The sequence below is a fragment of the Hemiscyllium ocellatum genome, chromosome 12 (assembly GCF_020745735.1).
Source record: "Hemiscyllium ocellatum isolate sHemOce1 chromosome 12, sHemOce1.pat.X.cur, whole genome shotgun sequence".
Lineage (NCBI taxonomy): Eukaryota > Metazoa > Chordata > Chondrichthyes > Orectolobiformes > Hemiscylliidae > Hemiscyllium > Hemiscyllium ocellatum.
Genome location: NC_083412.1, coordinates 34,974,277 through 34,998,248, shown reverse-complemented (window position 1 = coordinate 34,998,248; position 23,972 = coordinate 34,974,277). Strand labels below are relative to the sequence as shown.

General features: G+C 40.0%; 1 protein-coding gene across 1 annotated transcript in view; it reads left to right on the top strand.

Annotated features, from left to right (window-relative positions):
• Positions 1-23,972, top strand: part of LOC132820725 (glutamate receptor ionotropic, kainate 1) — a 116,433-nt gene that overhangs the window by 20,578 nt on the left and 71,883 nt on the right. Inside the window, exon 5 of the mRNA XM_060832992.1 lies at positions 13,002-13,175. Within this exon, the coding sequence (XP_060688975.1) occupies positions 13,002-13,175 (174 nt within the window). The remainder of the gene's footprint in view (positions 1-13,001; positions 13,176-23,972) is intronic.

Below are 23,972 nucleotides of genomic sequence, written 5' to 3'. Positions count from 1 at the left end.
CTCTCTGTCTACTGTTGCTCAACCAATTCTTTATCTACCTAGCTAGAACACCCTGCAAACCATGTGACTTCACTTTCTCCATTAGTCTACCATGGGAAACCTTATCAAACACCTTACTAAAGTCCAGGTATATGACATCAACAGCCCTTCTTTCATCTATCAACTTAGTCACTTCTTCGAAAAACTCTATTAAGTTGGTAAAGCATGATCTCCCCCACACAAAACCATGTTGCCTATCACTAATAAGCCCATTCTTTTCGAAATATAAATAGATCCTATCCCTCAGTACCTTCTCCAGCAACTTTCCCACCACTGACGTCAGGCTCACTGGTCTGTAGTTACTTGGAATATCCCTACTACCCTTCTTGCACAGGGGGACAATATGAGCAACCCTACAGTTGTCCGGCACCTCACCTGTATTTAAGGATGCTACAATGATATCTATCAGGGCCCCAGCTATTTCGTCTCTTGCCTCCCTCAGCAACCTGGGATAGATAATCCGGTCCTGGGGATTTGTCCACCTTAATAACCTCTAGTTTACCCAACACATCTTCCCTACTTACGTCAACATGATCCAGACTAATCAAACTTCTATCTCTAATTTCAACATTCATCATGTTCCTCTCCTCAGTGAACACTGATGCAAACTAATCATTCAGAATCTCACCCATTCTCTCAGGTTCGACACACAGCCTTCCTTTTGTATCCTTTAGTGGACCAATCCTTTCTCTAGTTACTTGCTTGCTTCTTACATAAGAATAAAATGCTTTGGGATTCTCCTTAATTCTGCTCACTGAAGCTATTTCATGACCCCTTTTAGCCCGCTTGATTCCTCGTTCAAGACTTCTCCTACTCTTCTGATCTTCTTCCAGGGCCCATTCTGTTCTTAGCTGCCTAGACCTTATGTATGTTTAATTAGTACTACTCAATATAACTACTATTTTATTAAGGATTTTTTATCTGTATTTTAAGAGTAAAAGAGTATTAGAGAGAAAAAAAATGTGTTTTGCTTAGAGTTGAGTAGTTTTCCCAATTGAATTGCATCTGGAATGCAATGTCTTACATTTACATTTAAAAGAAGAAAAGATTAAGGTCTAGACTATTCTCTTAATATATTTTGCTGGTATTTGGTTCAAGTCTCAGAAACTATTGAGACCTGGCCTAACTAATAATCAGAGATATTGTAGAAAATTGACAGAAGTCTCAAGGGACTTCAGCCCTGGTATTTTATAATATAAAGAGGAGAGTTATGAACTATTCCTTGCTGGGGATAGTTGGAGATAATGTAGTAATTTTGGTGATAAACAATGTGCAACTTAGGCTTTAATTGCTGATTGGCATTCAATATGGTAACTGTATATCAACTGACTAGATTGGGTTAGGATATCTGGTCAGCATGGACAGGTTGGACTAAAGGGTCTGTATCCATGCTGTACATCTCTATGACTCTATGACTCTACATTTAGGTATTTGGCATTAACAGGGGACTCTGTGTATATGATTTATGTATTGATCTGATCAAGATAAACATGGAATGTCAATATTCAGCCTCTATCATTCGACTTTGAGACCTGAGATATACCATAGAGTCATAGAGATGTACAGCCTGGAAACAGACCCTTCGGTCCAACCTGTCCATGCCGACCAGATATCCCAACCCAATCTAGTCCCACCTGCCACCACCCGGCCCATATCCCTCCAAACCCTTCCTATTCACATACCCATCCAAATGCATCTTAAATGTTGCAATTGTACCAGCCTCCAGCACATCCTCTGGCAGCTTATTCCATACACGTACCACCCTCTGCGTGAAAAAGTTGCCCCTTAGGTCTCTTTTATATTTTTCCCCTCTCACCCTAAACCTATGTCCTCTAGTTCTGGACTCCCTGACCCCAGAGAAAAGACTTTGCCTATTTACCATATCCACGCCCCTCATAATTTTGTAAACCTCTATAAGGTCATCCCTCAGCCTCCGACGCTCCAGGAAAACAACCTCAGTCTGTTCAGCCTCTCCCTGTAGTTCAGATCCTCCAACCCTGGCAACATCCTGGTTAATCTTTTTTGAACCCTTTCAAGTTTCACAACATCTTTCCGATAGGAAGGAGACCAGAATTGCACGCAATATTCCGACAGTGACCTAACCAATGTCACAGCTGCAACATGACCTCCCAACTCCAGTACTCAATACTCTGACCAATAAAGGAAAGCATACCAAACGTCTTCACTATCCTATCTACCTGCGACCTTACTTTCAAGGAGCTATGAACCTGCACTCCAAGGTCTCTTTGTTCAGCAACACTCCCTAGGACCTTACCATTAAGTGTATAAGTCATGCTAAGATTTGCTTTCCCAAAATGCAGCACCTCGCCTTTATATGAATTAAACTCCATCTGCCACTTCTCAGCCCATTGGTCCATCTGGTCCAGATCCTGTTGTTATCTGAGGTAACCCTCCACGCTGTCCACTACACCTCCAATTTTGGTGTCATCTGCAAACTTACTAACTGTACCTCTTATGCTCGCATCCAAATCATTTATGTAAATGACAAAAAGTAGAGGGCCCAGCACCGATCCTTGTGGCACTCCAGTGGTCACAGACCTCCAGTCTGAAAAACAACCCTCCACCACCACCTTCTGTCTTCTATCTTTGAGCCAGTTCTGTATCCAAATGGCTAGTTCTCCCTGTATTCCATGAGATCTAACCTTGCTAACTAGTCTCCCATGGGGAACCTTGTCGAACACCTTACTGGTCCATATAGATCACATCTACTACTCTGCCCTCATCAATCTTCTTTGTTATTTCTTCAAAAAACTCAATCAAGTTTGTGAGACATGATTTCCCATGCACAAAGCCATGTTGACTATCCCGAATCAGTTCTTGCCTTTCCAAATGCATGTACATCCTGTCCCTCAGGATTCCCCCCAACAACTTGCCCACCATTGAGGTCAGGATCACCAGTCTATAGTTCCCTAGCTTGTCTTTCTTGCCCTTCTTAAACAGTGGCACCATGTTTGCCAACCTCCAGTCTTCCAGCACCTCACCTGTGACTATCGATGATACAAATATCTCAGCAAGAGTCCCAGCAATCACTTCTCTAGCTTCCCACAGAGTTCTTGGGTACACCTGATCAGGTCCTGGGGATTGATCCACTTTTAAACGTTTCAAGACATCCAACACTTCCTCCTCTGTAATCTGGACATTTTGCAAGATGTCACCATTTATTTCCCTCCAGTCCAAATCTTCCATGTCCTTTTCCACAGTAAATACTGATACAAAATATTCATTTAGTATCTCCCCTATTTTCTGTGGCTCCACACAAAGGCCACCTTGCTGATCTTTGGGGGGTCCTATTCTCTCCCTATTTACCCTTTTGTCCTTAATATATTTGTAAAAACCCTTTGGATTCTCCTTAATTCTATTTGCCAAAGCTGTCTCATGTCCCCATTTGCCCTCCTGATTTCCCTCTTAAGTATACTCATACTTTCTTTATACTCTTCTAAGGATTCACTCGATCTATCCTGTCTATCCCTGATATATGTTTCCTTCTTTTTCTTAACCAAACCCTCAATTTCTTTAGTCATCCAGCATTCCCTATACCTACCAGCCTTTCCTTTCACCATGACAGGAATATACTTTCTCTGGATTCTTGTTATCTCATTTCTGAAGGCTTCCCATTTTCCAGCCGTCCCTTTACCTGCGAATAACTGTCTCCAATCAGTTTTCGAAGATTCTTGCCTAATACCATCAAAATTGGCCTAAAAATTAAGTTAAGGAGGATAAATGTTGATCCAAAATAATTATGATCACCTGACCAGTTTGAACTGCACTCATGAGACCATCAATGACCAAAGATCAGTCTGAGCCAACATTAATGTTTTCATAAAATAGCACAAAAACTCAGAACTCAATTTCCCAGCTGATTTGCATCCTTGTGAAAGTTATACATTGAGACTAAAATAGGTGACTAAGGTAGCGGACAGGGGAATGTCACTGGATGTTGTTAATATGGATTTCCAGAAGACATGTGATAAAGCCCCACATAGGAGACTGTTAACTAAGTTTGAAGCCCATGGAATTGAGGCAAAATTACTGACGTGGCTGGGAATTTGATTGAGTGCAAGTGACAGAACGTAAGGATAATGGGTATGTACTGAGGATATAACTCATGGTGTCCTACATGGGCACTCAATTATTGAAGTGTTAGAACCTCAATTCTTCGAAATATTATCTAACAATTTGAATTATGGCATAGAAAGTCATATATCCAAATTTGCTGATCACATAAAGATAGGCTGCATTATAGACTGTAGATGACATAGTGGCTCAGTGATTAGCACTGCTGCCTCACAGCGCCAGGGTTTGATTCCACCCTCAGGTGACTGTCAGTGTGGATTTTGGAGTATTCTCCCTGTGTCTGCGTGGGCTTCCTCTGGGTTCTGGTCCTCATATTTCGGGAAGGACGTGGAAGCATTGGAAAAGGTATAGAGGTGATTTTCCAGGATGTTGCCTGGTCTGGAGGGAAGGTCTTATGAGGAAAGGCTAAGAGACTTGAACCTGTTCTCATTGGCAAGAAGAAGGCGAAGAGGGGATTTGATAGAGAAATACAAGATGATCAGAGGATTAGATAGAGTAAACGGTGGAAGTTTTTTTCCTAGGATGATGACGTCAGTATGTATGAGGGGTATAACTACAAATTGAGGGGTTATAGATTTAAAACAGATGTCAGAGGCAGGTTCTTTACGCAGAGAGTTGTAAGGACGTGGAATGCCCTACCTGCTAATGTAGTCGACTCAGCCTCATGAGGGAGATTTAAACAATCCTTAGATAAGCACATGGATGATTTTGGGATAGTGTAGGGGGACAAGCTGAGAATAGTTCACAGGTCGACGCAAAATCGAGGGCCGAAGGGCCTGTTCTGTGCTGTATTCTTCTATATTCTATGCTCCAGTTTCCTCCCACAGTCCAAAGAGGTGCAGGTTGGTGAATTGGCTGTGCTAAATTACCCATAGTGTTCAGGGATGTATAGGTTAGGTGCATTAGTCAGGGTAATAGGGTTGGGGAATCGGTCTGGGTGGAATACTCTTCAGAGTGTTGATGTGGACTTGTTGGGCCAAATGGCCTATTTCCACCCTCTGATGGTTTCTATGAAAGAGATATTGATGGACAAAGTGAATGGGCGAATCTGTGGCAGATGGACTTCAGTGGAAGGAGGTATGAGTTTATCCATTTTGGACCGATAAAAGGATATATTACAATACTTTTGAGATGGTATGAAGTGAAATACATCAGGTGTCCAAAGAAACTTGGGGATTCAGGGGCATAGATCTTTAAAATGTTGCAAAAAGGTGCAGGAAATAATCAGGAAAGCAAATGGACTGCTGGTCTTTATATTTAAAGGACAGGAGTAGAGGATACAGAAGTTATGCTGCAGTTGTACAAAACCCTGGTTAAATCTCCTTATAGTATTGTGAGCAGATCTGGGCACCACACTTTAGGAAGGATATCTTGGTCTTCGAAAGAGTATAACGTAGGTTTGCAAGAATGATACCTGGACTTCGGGGGTTAAATTGTGATGGGAGATTATACAAATTGGGCCTGTTTCACTAGAAGTTGACAGGTTAAGGGTGATCTGATTAAGATATTAACAGGAAAAGACAGGATGGATAAAGATAAACTATTTTCACTGGTTGGGGATCTAGAACTTGGGCATAGTCTGTGAATTAGAGCCAGAACATTCAGGATAGATGTTAAGAAGCACTTCTACACACTCAAAGGATGGCAGATGTTATGGAGCTTTCTTCTTCAAATGGCAGTGGATGTAGGATTAGTTGTTAATTTTAAATCAGCGATAGAAAATCTTTTGTTTAGATATGAGCTAAAAGCAGGTATGTGGAATTAGGCTACAGATCAGCCATGATCTCATTGAATGAGTGGAACAGCTTCAAGGGGCAGAATAGCCTACTCCTGCTCCTATGTTTCTATGAAAAGTTGTTTGCTGAGTATTCAGCTTGGAAAAATATTAAGCAGTCCCAGGAATGTGTAAATGGACTTATCAACTACTGTTCCTTAGCACCAGAGCAGAGACAAGGAAGAATGAATTGAAGCAAGAATGGGATGACATTCTCTCTGGCTGCCAATCTCTCTCAATCTATAATGTAAGTGGTTAATGGAAAAGCAACTTGGAAAAATTGAGGCAATCTGCCAGTTTTGTCAGTCCTATAGAAGTAGGACAACAGCTAAGCCACTGGGACTCTTGTCTTACTCCCATTTTCAAAGTTTAAGTCGCAAATGATGTATCTTCCATTTCTGTAGAGAAAGCTTCAGTTCTCAGAGTCATAGAGCTATACAGCACAGAAACAGACAGTTTGGTCCAATGCGTCCATGCCAACCTGATATCCTAACCCAAACTAGTCCCATTTGCCAGCACTTGGTCCATATCCCTCCAAACCCTTCCTATTCATATACCTCTTCAGATACCTTTTAAATATTGTAATTGTACCAGCCTCCACCACTTCTTCTGGCAGCTCATTCCATATATGCACTGTCCTTTGCATGAAAAAGTTGATCCTTAGGCCCCTTTTAAATCTTTTCCCCCTCACCTTAAACCTATGCCCTCAAGTTTTGGACTTCCTTTCCTGGGGAAAAGAACTTGGCTATTGACCTCACCAATGCCCTTCATGATTTTATAAAACTCTGTAAACTCACTCCTCAGCTCCAATGCTCCAGGGAAAACAGCCCCAGCCTGTTCAGCCACTCTCTATAGCTCAAATTCTCCAAACCTGGCAACATCCATTAAATCTTTTCTGAACACTTTTACATTTCACAACATCCATCCTAATGCAGGGAGACCAGAACTGAACGTGGTATTCCAAAAGTGGCACCATATCTCACTTGAGATCATAGTGTGCCAACACCTTAGATGATAATACCTGCTTTTCCACTTCCTTAACCACTAGTGGAGACCACTAGGAACATATCAATAAGGTAACCATAGAACTACTCACTAGGGTATCATAAGATCATAACTAAGTCGCAGATCTCAATCAATCAACTTGGGGTGATGTGAAGTTAAATGAGAGTGAGATGTAGGAAACTAGATGACCAAAAGGCAATAACTCAACTCACCACCCACAAAACACCTAAAAGTTTCAAATTCCAGCACTTAGAACTGGGCAGTGAAGAGTTAAAACTTAGACATGTGACAAGGCTCAGTGAACAAGTCTGAGTGCCAGTATACAAAAGGTTAAGATGAAGAGATTGAACATGTTCATTGTTGAAGTTTTTGTATTAATATTTCATATCTATTAATCATATTTATACCCTACATAAGCAAAAAGACAAAATATTACTTGTGTCATTCATCATGCTGAGGAAATGTTATGATAATGATAAACATAGACTATTAATATTTACCTTCAATCGTGTTATTTTATTACCTGAGACAAAAACGGTTTAAAAAAGACAAAAATTGAACTAAAATAGCTCCTGTGATCACCTGACCTGGTTGAACCAAAACTCATCAGTAAACAAGGATTAATCTGAACTGAAATGAACATTGTTACAAAAGAGAAGTGAAATACATTCCTGTCTGTATTGGTTGATTCATACCTTTCTGGACATTACACATTGTTATGGAAGGTTGGCTGTGGAGTATTCAATTTGAAATAAATAATAAGCAGTCTTAGGAATATACAAATGGCCCAAGCAACAGCTGTTTCTGAGCAGGAGACAAGGAAGAATAGATTGAAGCAAGAACTGAAGACATTCTCTCTACTTGTCTCTTGCTCAAATTAAAAACTCAATACTCCATGAAAAAACAATTTGGAAAAACTAACATTCACCAAGAAATAAAGATTATCTGCAAGCTTCACCACTCCTCAAGAAACACTTGGCACTCCAATTTCTCTCTTGCTTCTCAAAACTCTAAATTTTGGAAGCTATAACTGGCTATCCCTTCTTATCCCTATCCTTTTGTTTTAAAGTTTATTACCAGTGTTGGATGTGTTTGAAGTCATATTTTCTTATTTTGCTTAGATTTGATAGGTATTAAACTCACTCTCATCCATTTGAGAAACCCTTGGAATTGGCATTCCTTAATTTGTCATCTGCTTAACTAAGTTTACTTGAAGTGTGATAACTACATGATTAAACAAAAAATGAAAATAGCTGTTGTAGTTGACCAAGAAGTGGTTAAAAGTAGGGAAATGATCACGCCACCTCGCCAGTCATATATAGCTTACTCTGGCAGCTGATACAGTTCTTTTCAAAATAGTCTATATAAGAACAAGCTGTGCTTATTGGATGGGATATTTAATATGCACCTCAAAATAATCGATCATATGTATATAAATACCAGCTTCCAGTTCCATCTTCTTACTGCCAGGTTATATGAGTTGTGGGTTGTAACAATAACTTAGCACAACTAGCCATTGACCTTTTTGTATTAATCTTCGATAACTTTGACAGATCACACCCGTAGAAAAAGCCATCCTTACATAAAAGAGATAATTGAAATGAAGAAAAGAGATTATCATACTTGGAAGCATTATGCTGTACCCACTCAGGAGTGGCAGGTAACTTGTTAAAATAGTTTAAAGGTCAATTATCAGAGACTAGCTGGAATTTTCCAGCTGGCATCTGGAAGCCTGGCAACATCATTGAAAGGGCCTCAGGCAAAGTGATCTGCCAACTGTTGCCAATTTTAATTTCAAATGCTAAATCTGACCTTAACTACAAAAGCAGAAAGCGCTTCACGCTGAAGACCCTCATAATGGCCCTACTTTCAAGATCCTGCCTGCTATATTTAATAGTATAGCCTTACTGTCCATGCTGTCTGGTTCTCTAATTAGAGAACACTTCAGCCTCTAGTATTCCAAAGTAAATTACATTTGGATCTTTCCTCAGAGCTGAAGTTTCTTAGTCCTCAACATTCTGGGAAATCTGACCTGTACACCTTCAATTCAGATCACACCCTTCAGTAATGTGATGACCAGAACTGTAGAGACTTCAAGAAATATCAGCAAACTGGAAATTCAACTAACCTGCCTTGGAGGTACAGAATTAAAACTAATGTCATCATCTAGAACACTTATTTTTACCTCCACACTGTCACCCGATAGTTGAGAGTGTAGTGCTGGAAAAGCACAGTAGGTCAGGCAGCATCCGAGGAGCAGCAGAATCAATGTTTCAGGCATAAACCCTTCATTAGGAATGAGGCAGTATCATGTCTCAGCTCATCTGCTATTGAAGTTTTCATCATGGCCTTTCTTACCTCTAGACTTGATGACCTCTTGACTGACCTTCTGTGTTCCACTCTCTGTAAGTTTGAGGTATCTTCACCCCAAGTCCCATTCAACCATTGCCATTGGGTTGCTGATTTACATTAGCTCTTACTAAAATATTGCTTTGAAAATTTGCATCCTAGTCTTCAAATCCTGTCAGGATTTCACACCTCCCTGTCTGTGTAATCTTCTCAAACACCACAATCTGAAAGGCCAACTATACCAAAATTCAGCAGGATTTGGGAATGTAGACTGGGAGCAGCTGTTTGAAGGTAAATCCATATTTGATATGTGGGAAGCTTTTAAAGAGAGGTTGATCGGAGTGCAGGAGAGACATGTCCCTGTGAAAATGAGGGATAGAAATGGCAAGGTTAGGGAACCATGGATGACAGGTAAAATTGTGAGACTAGCTAAGAGGAATAAAGAAGGTCTAGGCACCTGAAGACAGATGAAGCTTTGGAAGAATATCGGGAATGTAGGACCAGTTTGAAACAATGAATTAAGAGGGCTGAAAAGGGTCATGCGATATCTTTAGCAAACAGGGCTACGGAAATTCCCAAAACCTTTTCTTCATATAAAGGAGCAAAGCCGGAAAGATATGTGTGGAGTCAAAGAAAATGGGTGAGATTCTTAACAAGTACTTTGCATCGGTATTCACCGAGGAGAGGGACGTGACGGATGTTGAGGTTAGGGATAGATGTTTGATTACTCTAGGTCAAGTCGGCATAAGGAGGGAGGAAGTGTTGAGTATTCTAAAAGACATTAAGTTGGACAAGTCCCCAGGTCCAATGGGATTTAGTCCAGGTTACTGAGGGAAGGAAGAGAGGAAATAGCTGGGGCCTTAACAGATACCTTTGCAGTATCCTTGAACATGAGTGAGGTCCTCATTGCTAATGTTGTCCCCTTGTTTAAGAAGGATAGCAGGGATAATCCAGGTAATTATAGACTGGTAAGCTTGACGTCAGTGGTAAGGAAGCTGCTGGAAAAGATACTAAGGGATAGGCAGCATGGTTTCGTGCAGGGAAGGTCATGTCTTATCAACTTTATAGAATTCTTTGAGGAAGTGACAAAGTTGATTGATGAGGGAAGGGCTGTAGATATCATATACATGGACTTCTGTAAGGTGTTTGATAAAGTTCCCCATGGTAGGCTGATGGAGAAGGTGAAGTCACATGGAGTCTAAGGTATACTAGCTAGACGGATAAAAAAACTGGCTGGGCAGCAGGAGACAGAGAGAAGTAGTAGAAGGGTGTTTCTCAAAATGGAGAACTGTGACCAGTGTTGTTCCACAGGGATACATGCTGGGACCACTGTTGTTTGTGATATAAATAAATGATTTGGAAGAAGGTATAGGTGATCTGATTAGCAAGTTTGCAAATGACATTAAGATTGGCAATAGCAGATCATGAAGGGGACTATAAGAGAATACAGCAGAATATAGATAGATTGGTGAGTTGAGCAGAGAAATAGCAGATGAAGTACAGTCCAGGCAAATACGAGGTGATGCATTTTGGAAGATCCAATTCAAGAGTGAACTATACAGTAAATGGAAAAGCCCTGGGGAAAATTGATGTACAGAGAGATCTAGGTGTTCAGGTCCAATGTAACCTGACGGTGGCAAGCAAAGTCAATAGAGTGGTAAAAAAGGCATACGGCATGCTTTCCTTCATTGGACGGGGTATTGAGTACAAGAGTTGGCAGGTCATGTTACAGTTGTATAAGAGTTTGGTTCGGCCACATTTGGAATACTGTATACAGGTCTGGAAGCCACATTACCAGAAGAATGTGGATGCTTTGCAGAGGGTGCAGAGGAGGTTCACCAGGGTGTTGCCTGGAGGGTGCTAGCTATGAAGAGAAGTTATAGAGTCATAGAGATGTACAGCATGGAAACAGACCCTTTGGTCCAATCCGTCCATGCCGACCAGATATCCCAACCCAATCTAGTCCCACCTGCCAGCACCTAGCCCATATTACTCCAAACCCTTCCTATTCATATACCCATCCAAATGCCCCTTAAATGTTGCAATTGTACCAGCCTCCACCACTTCCTCTGGCAGCTCATTCCATACATGTACTACCCTCTATGTGAAAACATTGCCCCTTAGGTCTCTTTTGTATCTTTCCCCTCTCACCCTAAACCTATGCCCTCTAGTTCTGGACTACCTGATCCCAGGGAAAATACTTTGCCTATTTACCCTATCCATGCCCCTCATAATTTTGTAAATCTCTATAAGGTCACCCCTCAGTCTCCGACACTCCAGGGAAAGCAGCCCCAGCCTGTTCAGCCTCTCCCTATGGTCAAATCCTCCAATCCTGGCAACATCCTTGTAAATCTTTTCTGATCCTTTTCAAGTTTCACAACATCTTTCTGGTAGGAAGGAGACCAGAATTGCATGCAATATTCCAACAGTGGCCTAACGAATGTCCTGTACAGCTGCAACATGACCTCCCAACTCGTGCACTCATACTCTGACCAATAAAGGAAAGCATACCAAATGCCTTCTTCACTATCCTATCTACCTATAACTCCACTTTCAAGGTCTATGAACCTGCACTCCAAGGTCTCTTTGTTCAGCAACATTCCCTAGGACCTTACCATTAAGTGTATAAGTCATGCTAAGATTTGCTTTCCCAAAATGCAGCACCTCGCATTTATATGAATTAAACCCCATCTGCCACTTCTCAGCCCATTGGTCCATCTGGTCCAGATCCTGTTGCAATCTGAGGTAACCCTCTTCGCTGTCCACTACACCTCCAATTTTGGTGTCATCTGCAAACTTACTAACTGTACCTCATACGCTTGCATCCAAATGCTTTATGTTGAGTAGATTAGGATTATTTTCATTAGAAAGTCAAAGGTTGAGGGGCGACCTGATTGTGGTCTACAAAATCTTGAGAGGTATAAACAGGGTGGATAGCAAAAAGCTTTTTCCCAGAGTGGGGTACTCAATTACCAAGGGTCACAAGGTCAAAAGTGAAAGGAGAAAAGTTTAGGTGAGCTATACATGGAAAGTTCTTTACGCAGACGGCAGTGGATACCTGGAACACGTTGCCAGCAGAGGTGATAGAGAGTGTCAAATAGGATGGAACTAGACAGATACATGAATGGACAGGGGGCAAAGGGATACAGACCCTTAGAAAATAGGCAACAGATTTAGATAGAGGATATGGATTGGCGCTGGCGTGGACGTCCGAGGGGCCTGTTGCTGTGCTATAATTTTCTTTGTTCTTTGTTCTTTGTAATCCTCCAAGGCATTTGCACTCATCAAATTCTGACTTTTCATGCATCCAGATTTTAATTGCTCCACCATTGGTGACTGCTTTTTTAAATTGCCTCAATTCTAATTGCCTGAAATTTTTCCTGACACATCTCTTCTTTCTATCTCGATTTTCATATTTGAGTCACTTCTTATAGCTATATTTTTCCAATGTTTTGGTATCTGACCATATAGTTCCTTATGTGGCTAAGTTTCATATTAGGTAAAATCTTGTGGAGCAGGTGAGACCTGATGTTGACTTTTTTCTGTGCATCTTATACCACTCCAGTAGTTCAGAAGCCAACATTTTCCTAGGATCAAGGACTGCGCCAGCGGAGAGCTACCAACCAATCACAGTCGCATGGGAAGACACCCAGCCACAATTTTATCTTCAATGGATCTCTCATCAAGTAGAATGCACTTGTTAATTTTAAAAATCTTGTTTTGTGGTCTACCTCTACAGGATCTGTTTGCACTGAATCTGGAACCTTATCGGTATAGTGGTGTCAACATGACAGGGTTTCGCCTTCTAAATATTGATAACCCACGAGTTACATCCATTATTGACAGATGGGCCATGGAACAGCTTCAGGCACCATGGAAATCAGATTCAGGAATCCTGGATGGGATGATAACAGTAAGTGCCTTTTAAATCTCCAGAAAAGTCTTAAATTTCTATTGTTGTCAATGAATTAATGTGACGTATGTTTAAGAAGACATTAAATTAATTGCTTTTCATTTTCTCCATAAAGTACAGATTATTGCAGCTTGTAATTCTTGTCAAACAATGCAAGCAGTAGGCATTCCAAATGTTGATGCTCACGTAATTCTTAATTTGTCGAATTGAAGATCATTACTATTCAACAAGCATTTTCTGGTCTCCGCATGATATTCCTACTGAAACACCTCATGTCATATTCATTATAAATGGTTAAGTGGAGCAGCTCAGCAAAGAAGTGAATGGGTCATTTGTGATTTTGTGATTCAGACAGACATGCCTCATTAAGCTATTTCATGTGATAAATGAAAAGCAAAACAACCTACCAATTGAAATTATACGCCTTTACAGCTGGTGACAAATGAAATTAGTTCTGGTAATCTTAGTCCGAATGGTGCCAATGAAAGAACTAACAGTGTGTTTGCATTCTTTGCAAGATGCACATGGAAAATGGTATGTACAGCAATGGGGTTCTAAGGGGCTCCACAATCGAATGTATTTCGTAAATCAAGACAAATAATGGAATGATACTTTCCAGATTGAATGGTAGGATGTTAGCTTATTAAAATTATAGTAAGTCTTCCTGTACATTTTTCATAGTATTGAAGTGCAGAGGCAGTGCATAAAAATTGTCATTTTTAACTCATTTCTTGTTAGGTTCAGGTGTTTTGTGAAGACAAAACAATTATCATTTTAATCAATGGTCCCACTAATATTAAAACATTTTATAATATTTTGTATATTTTCTAGCTGGTGTTAATTGTTAGTAGCATGTTAAATATCAAACTACTTAAAAAGGAAAAATCTACAACATGGAACACCTTTGTTTTCTTAATTGCACAGGAGGATGTCAACAACTGAAAATGTGAAAGCATTTTATTTTCTGCTTTGCAACAGGTTGGAACGGGAGATGTAAATGACTTTTCTTCTAATTCTTCATTATGCTAGTACTGTGAATGAATTCTTCCATAGATGCCCTTGGAGATAAAAGGTCCAGCAGTCACATTAAATCTAAATCTTAATTTTAAAATAGCACAATGGATGGATACTGTGCAAATGTATATGAAATAATGTCTGTATACCAGAGCAAATACCAACTTCAAACACAGCTGCAACCTGGCTTTAAATAAAATCCACCATCTGAAAAGTACTTAGTGCAGCATCCATCCAAATAATTAATTGATAGCTAAAAGCAAAGAAACAAATTACATAAAGAAAAGCAACAATTCATGGAAGATAAAGTAACCTTGTGATAACAAAATGCATGGCAAAATCATCATCAAAAGCAGCGACAAGGCAGAGAGAGGAAAAAAATGGGAAGAGGAGCAAGGGAGCAAAGAAAGGTATTGATGTAATAGATTTTCCTCAATCGAGGCAAACAGAATAATGCTATTTGTAAAGGCTCAATTGAGATTTTCTTTCACTCGTCAGAACAAGGTACTGTTTTCACTGTCTTAGAAACTGGCAGAGCTACTGCTTATTAACGCCACAATTTTAACAGCAGTGAAGCCATTGCATTGGATGCTTATTCTCCAGTGTTGTCAATAATCACACTAATGAGCATTAGGAAACTGCTGGCATTTGCAGTCCACAGAACACTTCACAATTAATATCTGTAGCTGGTTGCTCAGAATTGCAGATTTTGGCGAAGTAACAACACACAACAATTTATAAAGAAGTTTGAATTCATGAAAGGAAATAACAAAAATCATTTTGAGTACAATTGAGCAGACATTCAAATATTGTAGAGAAAAGAGAACCAATTTCTGTGATACCAACTTTCTTACACAAGCTTCAATAATTGGACTGGACAAACAATCATTTTGGTGACTCCAAGAACATATCTTCACTGTTATGAAAACAATTGACTGAAATAAGAACATTCTAAAGCCAAGTATCTGTCAGCCTTGATGGAGACTTAACATTTACAAACCATGTAGTCGATGGAAGATTTTTAGTTTCATTTATTTATGATCAATAATAGCAATGCTGCAAAATGGTTTGTAGACTCCATTTGGCCACTAAGGATAGATTTAGCTCACAGCTTCCAGGAGGGCACCACTTCAGCTGTACAGAATTTCTAACCACTCACAGAATCTGGGAGAGGAATGGCTGCAGTTCCCTGTGCGATGAAAAAAACTTTACAATGTTTAAAAATGTAGCCTTGTTTCCCTGAGATTACTTCAATATGGCAAGCACAGCTCTCTGATAAATGTTTCAGGTTGATCACCTCTTGTGAGAACTGGATAATAGATATCCAGCAAATGGAAAGGCAGAAGAGGGAATGGATTGCAGGATTGAATTGGGGAGAGACTGAGAGTGAAGGAAAGACAAGAAGAAAAAGGCAGGATATTGCCAGAGTAATGTTATAGAGTATTACTTTTTTACACTGACTAGTGTAATAGTAGGTGATTTGGCATCCTGTATATCTGTATATACATGTGCATAACAAAATATTTTCTGAATCATTTGAAGTCACCTAACAATCCAACATTGTTCATTCCTCAAAAAAAATTCTTTGCATAAAGTAACAACTTTTTTTACAAATTCTGTCTAAACAAAAAAATTTGCAATCAACTTTTATAATGAAACTTTAGTTTGGATACCTTTCAGATTCTCTTATATCTTCATGTCATTTTTAAACAAAATGTTGTTTAACATATCAAGTGAGTGGTAAGATGCTATGTGTCTGTTTTGCGGAAACGATAATTGTCTGTCTCTGTCATGGGTCAGTATACTGAACTGGTGCATGATTTGCTGTTACTGCAGTACATGTTATGCTTGATATAACTTACAAGATAATACATGGCTTGGAAAGGGTGGACACTAGGAAATTGTTTCCATTAGGCGAGGAGACTAGGACCCGTGGACACAGCCTTAGAATTAGAGGGTGTCAATTCAGAACAGAAATGCGGAGACATTTCTTCAGCCAGAGAGTGGTGGGCCTGTGGAATTCATTGCCACAGAGTGCAGTAGAGGCTGGGACACTAAATGTCTTCAAGGCCGAGATTGATAGATTCTTGTTGTCACAAGGAATTAAGGGCTAAGGGGAGAATGCTGGTAAGTGGAGTTGAAATGCCCATCAGCCATGATTGAATGACGGAGTGGACTCGATGGGCCGAATGGCCTTACTTCCACTCCTATGTCTTATGGTCTATGGTCTTATATTGTGAATATCCCATTGGTCAGTGATGCTGCTAGTGCTGCTGATGGCCTTTTACTGCATTATCAGTGACACAAGCTGAACAGAGACCCTGTTCTTATCTGTTTATTGGTTCCAATCAAATTTTCTGCAATAATGCTTGGTGGGTTCCAGATTTTCATGATTGAGTTATGTCCATGTACAAACTGTCTAATCAAAAAAACTCCAAATTTGGCATGCCTATTGAAGTATTGGCCTTTTTCCACCTATGCATCAATGAGTTGTTGTTTTACTCCTGGCCATTTGTTTTCAGTAGCTCCACAGATAATTTTACATCTGCGAAGAGAGAAAGAGAGCTCTAATTAACAAAGAGGTCGCGTGTGGACCTTTCTTTTCCCTTTTGATGCTTTGAGGGTGTCCTTGATTGTCTAACCATGTCTTTCTCCTTGGATAATGTGGTGATGGAATAATGATGTTGAACCTATTGAGTTCAACAATTCCTTAAATTCTCAAGAAGTGAATTGGGGTCCTAAAATTTTTTAGGAATTTCCTGCCTGGTGGATGGAGCCCACACTGTTGTGATGAACAGGAACGTTGATTAATAGTCTATAATTAACATACCATTATTGGTTATGTAAAAATAAATCCGCTTCCACATCATATCATCGTTTGAGTGGTACAGCACAAGTCATCATCTCTCTCTTTCTCTGCTGTGGATTTCTGTTATTTGCTCATACACTGCATGTAGATACCATTCTTTGTCAAAAATCACACAACACCAGGTTATAGTCCAACAGGTTTAATTGGAAGCACACTAACTTTCGGAGCTTCCTCCACCTGACAAAGGTGCGTCACTCCGAAAGCTAGTGTGCTTCCAATTAAACCTGTTGGACTATAACCTGGTGTTGTGTGATTTTCAACTTTGTACACCCCAGTCCAACACCGGCATCTCCAAATCATTCGTTGTCATGTCTTTATAGGTGTTTATCTAGTGTACATCAGGTCTGCTTCTGAGTTTACACTTCTCCATTCCCACATGATCTTCCAGCTAAATCATCTCTGTTATTTTTGGGAACCAAGATTCTTGATATAGCCAATGGAACACCATCCTGTAGTGATTGGCCAATCATGTCATAGTGGCTGCATTTCATCAAGATCTATCATGTGCTAAAGTAGCACCTGTAACTCCTCACCTTTACAGGTGTCATCTGTAATTTTTCTTGGTCTCAATGGTATTATGCTCATTAGGTAATGGATCTTTTTTATCTTAAGCTTCTCATACAGTGACAGACCAGAACAGGAATCTGCTGTAACCATTTTTCTTCTTAGAATGTGCATAAATTTGGAAGAGGAGTAGGTAATTCACTACCTCATTCATCCTGAGCCTGCTCAACCATTCACTAAGATCATGGCTGATTTGATTGCAGCCCAAGTTCAATTTTCTGCATATCCCAAAACCCTTTGACCCCCCTCTGTCAAAAATCTGTCTACTTCTGCCTTAAAATAGTTCAATGATCCTGCCTGTACCCTCTTGGAAGAAGTGTTTCACAGACTCTCTAATAGAAAGGAAAGTGTCCTCATATCCATCTTAAATGGGAGCACCTTATTTTTCAGCATTCAACTTGTCAAATCTCTTCAAGATCTGATATGTTTCATTGAAATTGCCTTTCAGTCTTTCTTTCCTAAACTCCAATGGATATAAGCCCAGCCTGTTCAATCTTTCTTCATAAAATAGCTCGCCCTCCCCAGAAATCAGTCCAAAGAATCTTCACAGGACTACTTCCAATATAACGATGTCCTTTCTTAAGTTAGACTTGAGCTGTACACAATATTCCAGATATGAACTCCGTAATTATAGAATCACACAATACAGAAAAGGACCTTCAGCCCATTAAGTATCCATCGCCAAAGCTACACCAGCTCTACACTAGTCCTACCTTCCAGCCAGAGCCTTAAGTCCCAATCACTGTATAATGATAGCATTCTGGATGAAATCATAAATTTGAAGTCTCAAGTGTGAAACTCCCAAGGAATCACCCTCATTTAATCAATTGTATCAAAGTTCTCAGCAAATCAGAAGATACTAACCAGTTGTTAGACTTGCGACTTGATTTATGCTGAGTTTAAAGAGGAAAAAAACAGTAATTATTTTGCCTGATGGGAATATTCAGAGATTTCGTTGTTTCTGATTTTGCATACCTACAAGTAGTTATATACCTGTAAATGTGCTGTTTAGCCCACATTTTTGATCTTCAATTTCCATGCAAGTGCATACCTGCTCACTGTCTTCTCCTCATGGTGTCTCCTTACTTGAGGCTCATTAGCAAATCCTTATTCTCTCCAAAGTGCTGGCAAATTCCCACTCATGTAGTCTCCCTGTTAAATCTCCATATTCACCAGCTCCATCCAAAGCCCATGCCAACCTCCATGCCCCTGGCTCCACCCATAAATCTCTGCTTCTGTAGGCTCTATATCACCACCATCCCCTCCTTTGCTCCTACAGACTCACTATTGAACCCCCAGTTTCTAGAGACCTACTTTCTGCTCATTTAGATTCACCAGTACTGGTCCCACTACCACAGACTCACCAGCAAGTCTCCAGCCTTATAGATTCACCAGACCACTTTGCCACTAGCCCCAACTTACCAACTTGGCACAGACAAAATTGCTAGTAAATTTCTTGTCCTTGGATTCATCAGCACCTTGATCTTTTAGCCTTACCAATCCACTTCCCCTTCCCTCCACCCTGTTTGTTGTAACAGTCACACCAATGACTCCTGCTCAGTCAGACTCAGCAACCATTTTGATTGTTACAGATTTATCAACACCACTCCCCCTTGTCATTCCAGACTCACTAATTGCCTTTCACACTTCAAGACTCACTGCCTCACATCCTATCAGCTCTTATGCCAAAGTGTTGCCCCATTTATTCTCTGAGAGTTGGCCACCTGATCTTGGTGCCTATATTTCTCTTACTATTTCCTTCCAATATAGAATGGATTTTCTTGATCAACCTTGAATTGAACTCCAAAAATATTATCAGCAAATGACTACAGAAACTGTGTGGGAGAAGGAACAATCCCAGTAAGCTGCCTACTGGATGGAAAAGAACAAGCTTGCTTGATTTTTGGACATGTCTGATCTTTGAACTTTTTCCCAGCAAATGGGATGACACATGGTCCTTACTCCCATTATTCAACTGATGACTTTGAGTTTGACAAATACAGCACATCAGCTCATCTGCACCTCCCTTGGCAGATGCAAAAAGAGTAGAGTCTGCAGTGTTTTCAGTACTCCACACACAGAGTTTGTATATACTTGTTCTAGTGATAGCCATGCTCCATTATGAACTTTCTCCCATAGAGATATAGGAGAAAGTGAGGACGGCAAGTTTTGGAGATCAGAGTCAAAGAGTGCGGTGCTATAAAACCAGAGTAGGTCAGGCAGCATTCGAGGAGCAGGAGAGTCGACGTTTCAGGCATAATCCCTTAATCAAGAATGGAGTGTGGTTTTTCAGTACCAGACTCTTCAACTCCCATAGAGATATTTGTAGAATTACTCATGTTGACAACACTGCAAAAGCTCTCTGTCTCTCTCTCTCTCTCTTTCTCTCTCTCTCTCTCTGTCTCTCTCTCTCTATTGATGCATCTGATCTCAGCTGATCATGGAAATTTGAATGCCAGTGCTATTGGCTTTCCATCTTGTACCCAGGGCTGGTCTAAGTCCCTTTCTGAAGAACCATCTACATGCCGAGTGACAGGTTTCTTTCTGTTGTAGTATTGCAGATTTGTCTTCCGGTCTAGTTGTACTTTGGGTTTGCTGAAGCTCCTCTCGTGTGACCCTGACTGCTGGTACTTAGCAACTTCTCTCTTGAGTTCTTACTGTATTGCTGTGTTCTGACATGCAAAGGATGGAAGAGTTCATGCACTGATTAAGCCAAGAAAACTTCTCAGATCTCTTTTCTGTCTTACTGGAATACTCTGAACAATTTTGGCCCCCTAAAGAGAGACATACAGGCATTATTGGACAATTAGTCCAGAAAAAGTGCACTTTTCCTCAGAGAGTTGTGGAATTTGGGTTGTTAAATATATTCAAGGCTGAGATAGACAGACAGGTTTTCAATCAACAAAGAAACCAAGCATTGAGGTGAAACGTCAGGCAAGTGTTATGGAAGGATCTCCATGTGTAAGTGGCAGCATGCCAGATTTCTTTGTCAGCCCACTCCATCATGCTATTGAATTGTAATTCTTAATGCCCATTGCCTTTTAATTGCAACTGTAGTTTTATTATTGGGTATCAGGTATGAATAAAGGATGCAACTTAAAAGAAGCACATTCAACTTGAACCGAACTTGTTTTGGTCAGATTCATTGATGGACCCCACAATGGTTGTCATATTTCAGGCCATAACGTAAGCTATGCTGGATATGACCACGCAGTTTAGTCATATAATGTGTCTGGTGTAATTTCACTTCACGCTGTCCATGTAGTGTTCACAATATAATTGTATAAACGAATTGTTTGGATAGCATTGGGATAATTTCTAGTCACTTTGATAATGGTGCTGAAAGCTACTGTAATTTAAATTTTTTGGTTGTTCAAGACATGGAAATCCTGATCAAGCATCATTGTAGGAAGGTGTGTACGAGGACATCCAAAGAGGATACCTTCCGTCATGTTGTGTGGCATTACCACCATGCTGAATGTGATAGACTTTGATCAGATATAGCAACTCAAGACTGCACATCCATGAGGAGCAGTGAGGCATCAGCAGCAGCAGTATTGTAACCCATTGCAACTTGTAACCTCATGGCCCAACATATCCTCCACTCTACCATTTATATTATACTGATAAAACCTGAAGTTATCTCAGAAATGTGACTTGAAAGAAGTTCTGAGATTTACATACTAATCAATCGAAACCTGCGACCCCATTCTAGGTGATTAAAGACTTAACAGCCATCTAAGGTTTGTTCAATACATCGTGTCAGTTGTGTGACACTTCTTTTTTCGACAAATTCTGTGTCCTATGATCCTGCTGTACTAGCTACCTGATGAAGGAGCAGCGCTCTGAAAGCTAGTGCTTCCAAATAAACCTGTTGGACTATAACCTGGTGTTGTGTGATTTTTAACTTTGTCCACCCCAATTCAACACCAGCTCCTCCATAACATTACAAGGGGAGATCAACCCTGGATGAGTGAAGAGTGCAAAAGGATGTGCCAGGACCAGCATAAGATGTAACTAAAAGTGAATTGTTAAACCAGATGAAGCAACAATGTGGGATTACTAACATGCCAAATAACAAAAGTAGCATGTGATCGACATGGCTAAGAGATCTGACAACCAATGAATAAGATTTGAGCTATACAGTCCAGCTGTATGCAGTCAACATAGTGGACAATGAAAAAACTAAGAGGAGATAGGGGCTCCACAAATATCCCAATCCCAATGACGAAAGAGACCAGCATACAAATGACAGGGCTGAAGTCTTTGCAATCATCATCAGCAAGAAATACTGAGTGGATAACACATCTTAGCCATTTCCTAGGGTCCCCAAGAAACATCTGAAGGCTCTGGATACTGTGAAGACCATGGCCCCTAACAACATTCCAGCAATGGCACTAAAGACTTGTACTCAAGATTAGTCATAGCCCTAGCCAAGCTGTATGCATCTGCACCAGCATCCAACCGATAATGTGGAAAATTGCCTCCCATTTCCTGAGCACAAAAACCAGGGTAAATTCAACTTGGTCAATTGCACCTGGTCTGTTCTCGATTTTGTCAGCAAAATGTTGGAAAGTATTATCAATCAGTGTTATCTATCAGCACATGCTCAGCAGTAACTTGTTCACTGCAGTCAAATTTGGGTTCTGCCAGGAGCAATTAACTCCTGAAATTATTAAAGCTTCTGTTCAAGCATGAGTGAGAGTGTCTACTTTTGACATCAAAGCAGCACTCCATTGAGTGTAGCATCAATGAGACTTAGAAAACTCAGAATCAATGGGGAATCAGGAGTGGGGGAATCTCTCTGCTGTTTGGAGTCATACCTGGCACAAAGTGTTGTCATTGTTGTATGTCAGTCACCTCAGCTCCAAGACATTTCTGCAGGAGTTTGTCATCTTTAGCTGCTTCATCAATCACCTTCCCACCATTATAAAATCCAAATTGCGGATGTTAACTGATCAATGCTGAAAATTGTGCATTCTTCATTCCTCAACCACTGAAAGCAGTCCATGTTCAAATGCAGTAAGACCTGGATAATATCTACTCTTAGGCTGATAAGTGGTATGTAACATTCCTTTTTCTTATGAATGAATTTTTTTTCCACATTCTCTTCCATTTTGTAAAATGTTTTGTTCTTTTTCTTAAATTCCATCTTTTAATTTCTTCTTTTCCAACTGAATCTGAGCCGGTATTACTCCTATTCTTTTCTATTTCTGTTCATTTTTTCTAGCTTTCAGGTTTCCTAGCTTTTATTCTAATATCTAACTTTTACTGCTTTGCAGTACTCCACAATTGTACGAAAGGTCATTTAAAGGATTATATTCTTTCCCAACTTGCTGTACAGACTCACTTATGTTGAAAGTTGCTATTTCAGCAATATACTTGAATGCACGAGAAACCTGGCATCTTTCCTTTATCCTCTTCAATTATCAGTCCCCCTACCTCACAGACATATTGTCAACTCTGAGTTATCCCAGACATAGGCAACCAATTTTGTTTTACAATCGAGGTCAGTGTCCCTCTCCAATATCACCATTCTACGGGTCACAGTATAAATTGAAATGCTTTAGCAAGTTATCGATGAGGTGAATCATACATGTGACATTTCTCATTCTAAATGTAATACATTATAATCAGTCAGGTTTCTTTAATAATAATAATAAAAAACTGGAAATAGTCCATATTCAGCAAAGTCACAAAGCTGATTAATAGGCAATTTTAGGGAGGAAAGTACAAATACTTGCCCAGTCTAAATAAACCCCATCTCACACATCAATAGAAAGAAAAATAAAACTTTCTCTGCACAGGTAAATAATGAAAAACATGACACTTTGGTCAGTAATTGCTAGTTTTTGATGGGCTGGGTGGGGAGGGGGAAGGATGGGATCAAGTAAAAGCTATGAATTGTTCAGAATGACTCAGTTGGCATCCTGACACACGCAGGTAGGTGTCATTAAACACAGGCAGCTGTCTCTGGGATCTGTGCCATGCAGTTGGTTTGGGAATTATTGAGAATTCTAAGGCTATTCGAGAGAATAGTTACCTCAATTTTTCAGATCCTACCCTAAATTCTCCAAAAGGATTTTCTCAAACAGACAGAGGATGAGCTGGGCCACTTCTGTCTCTCAGCATGCTATACCCCAATAAATCTTTAAACAATATCTAAAACAAAGCCAGTATTGAGATTTTCAGTTTTTTTAAAAAAGTGATCAATAATTAGGTACGCCATACATCATCCAAGACATGTCTTTAAAAATTCTCAATGCACTTTTAATGGCCCCCTTCAAATGAATGACTTTGTACAATCCTTTTTACAAGACTCTTCAAACAATATTAATAATAATCTGCCT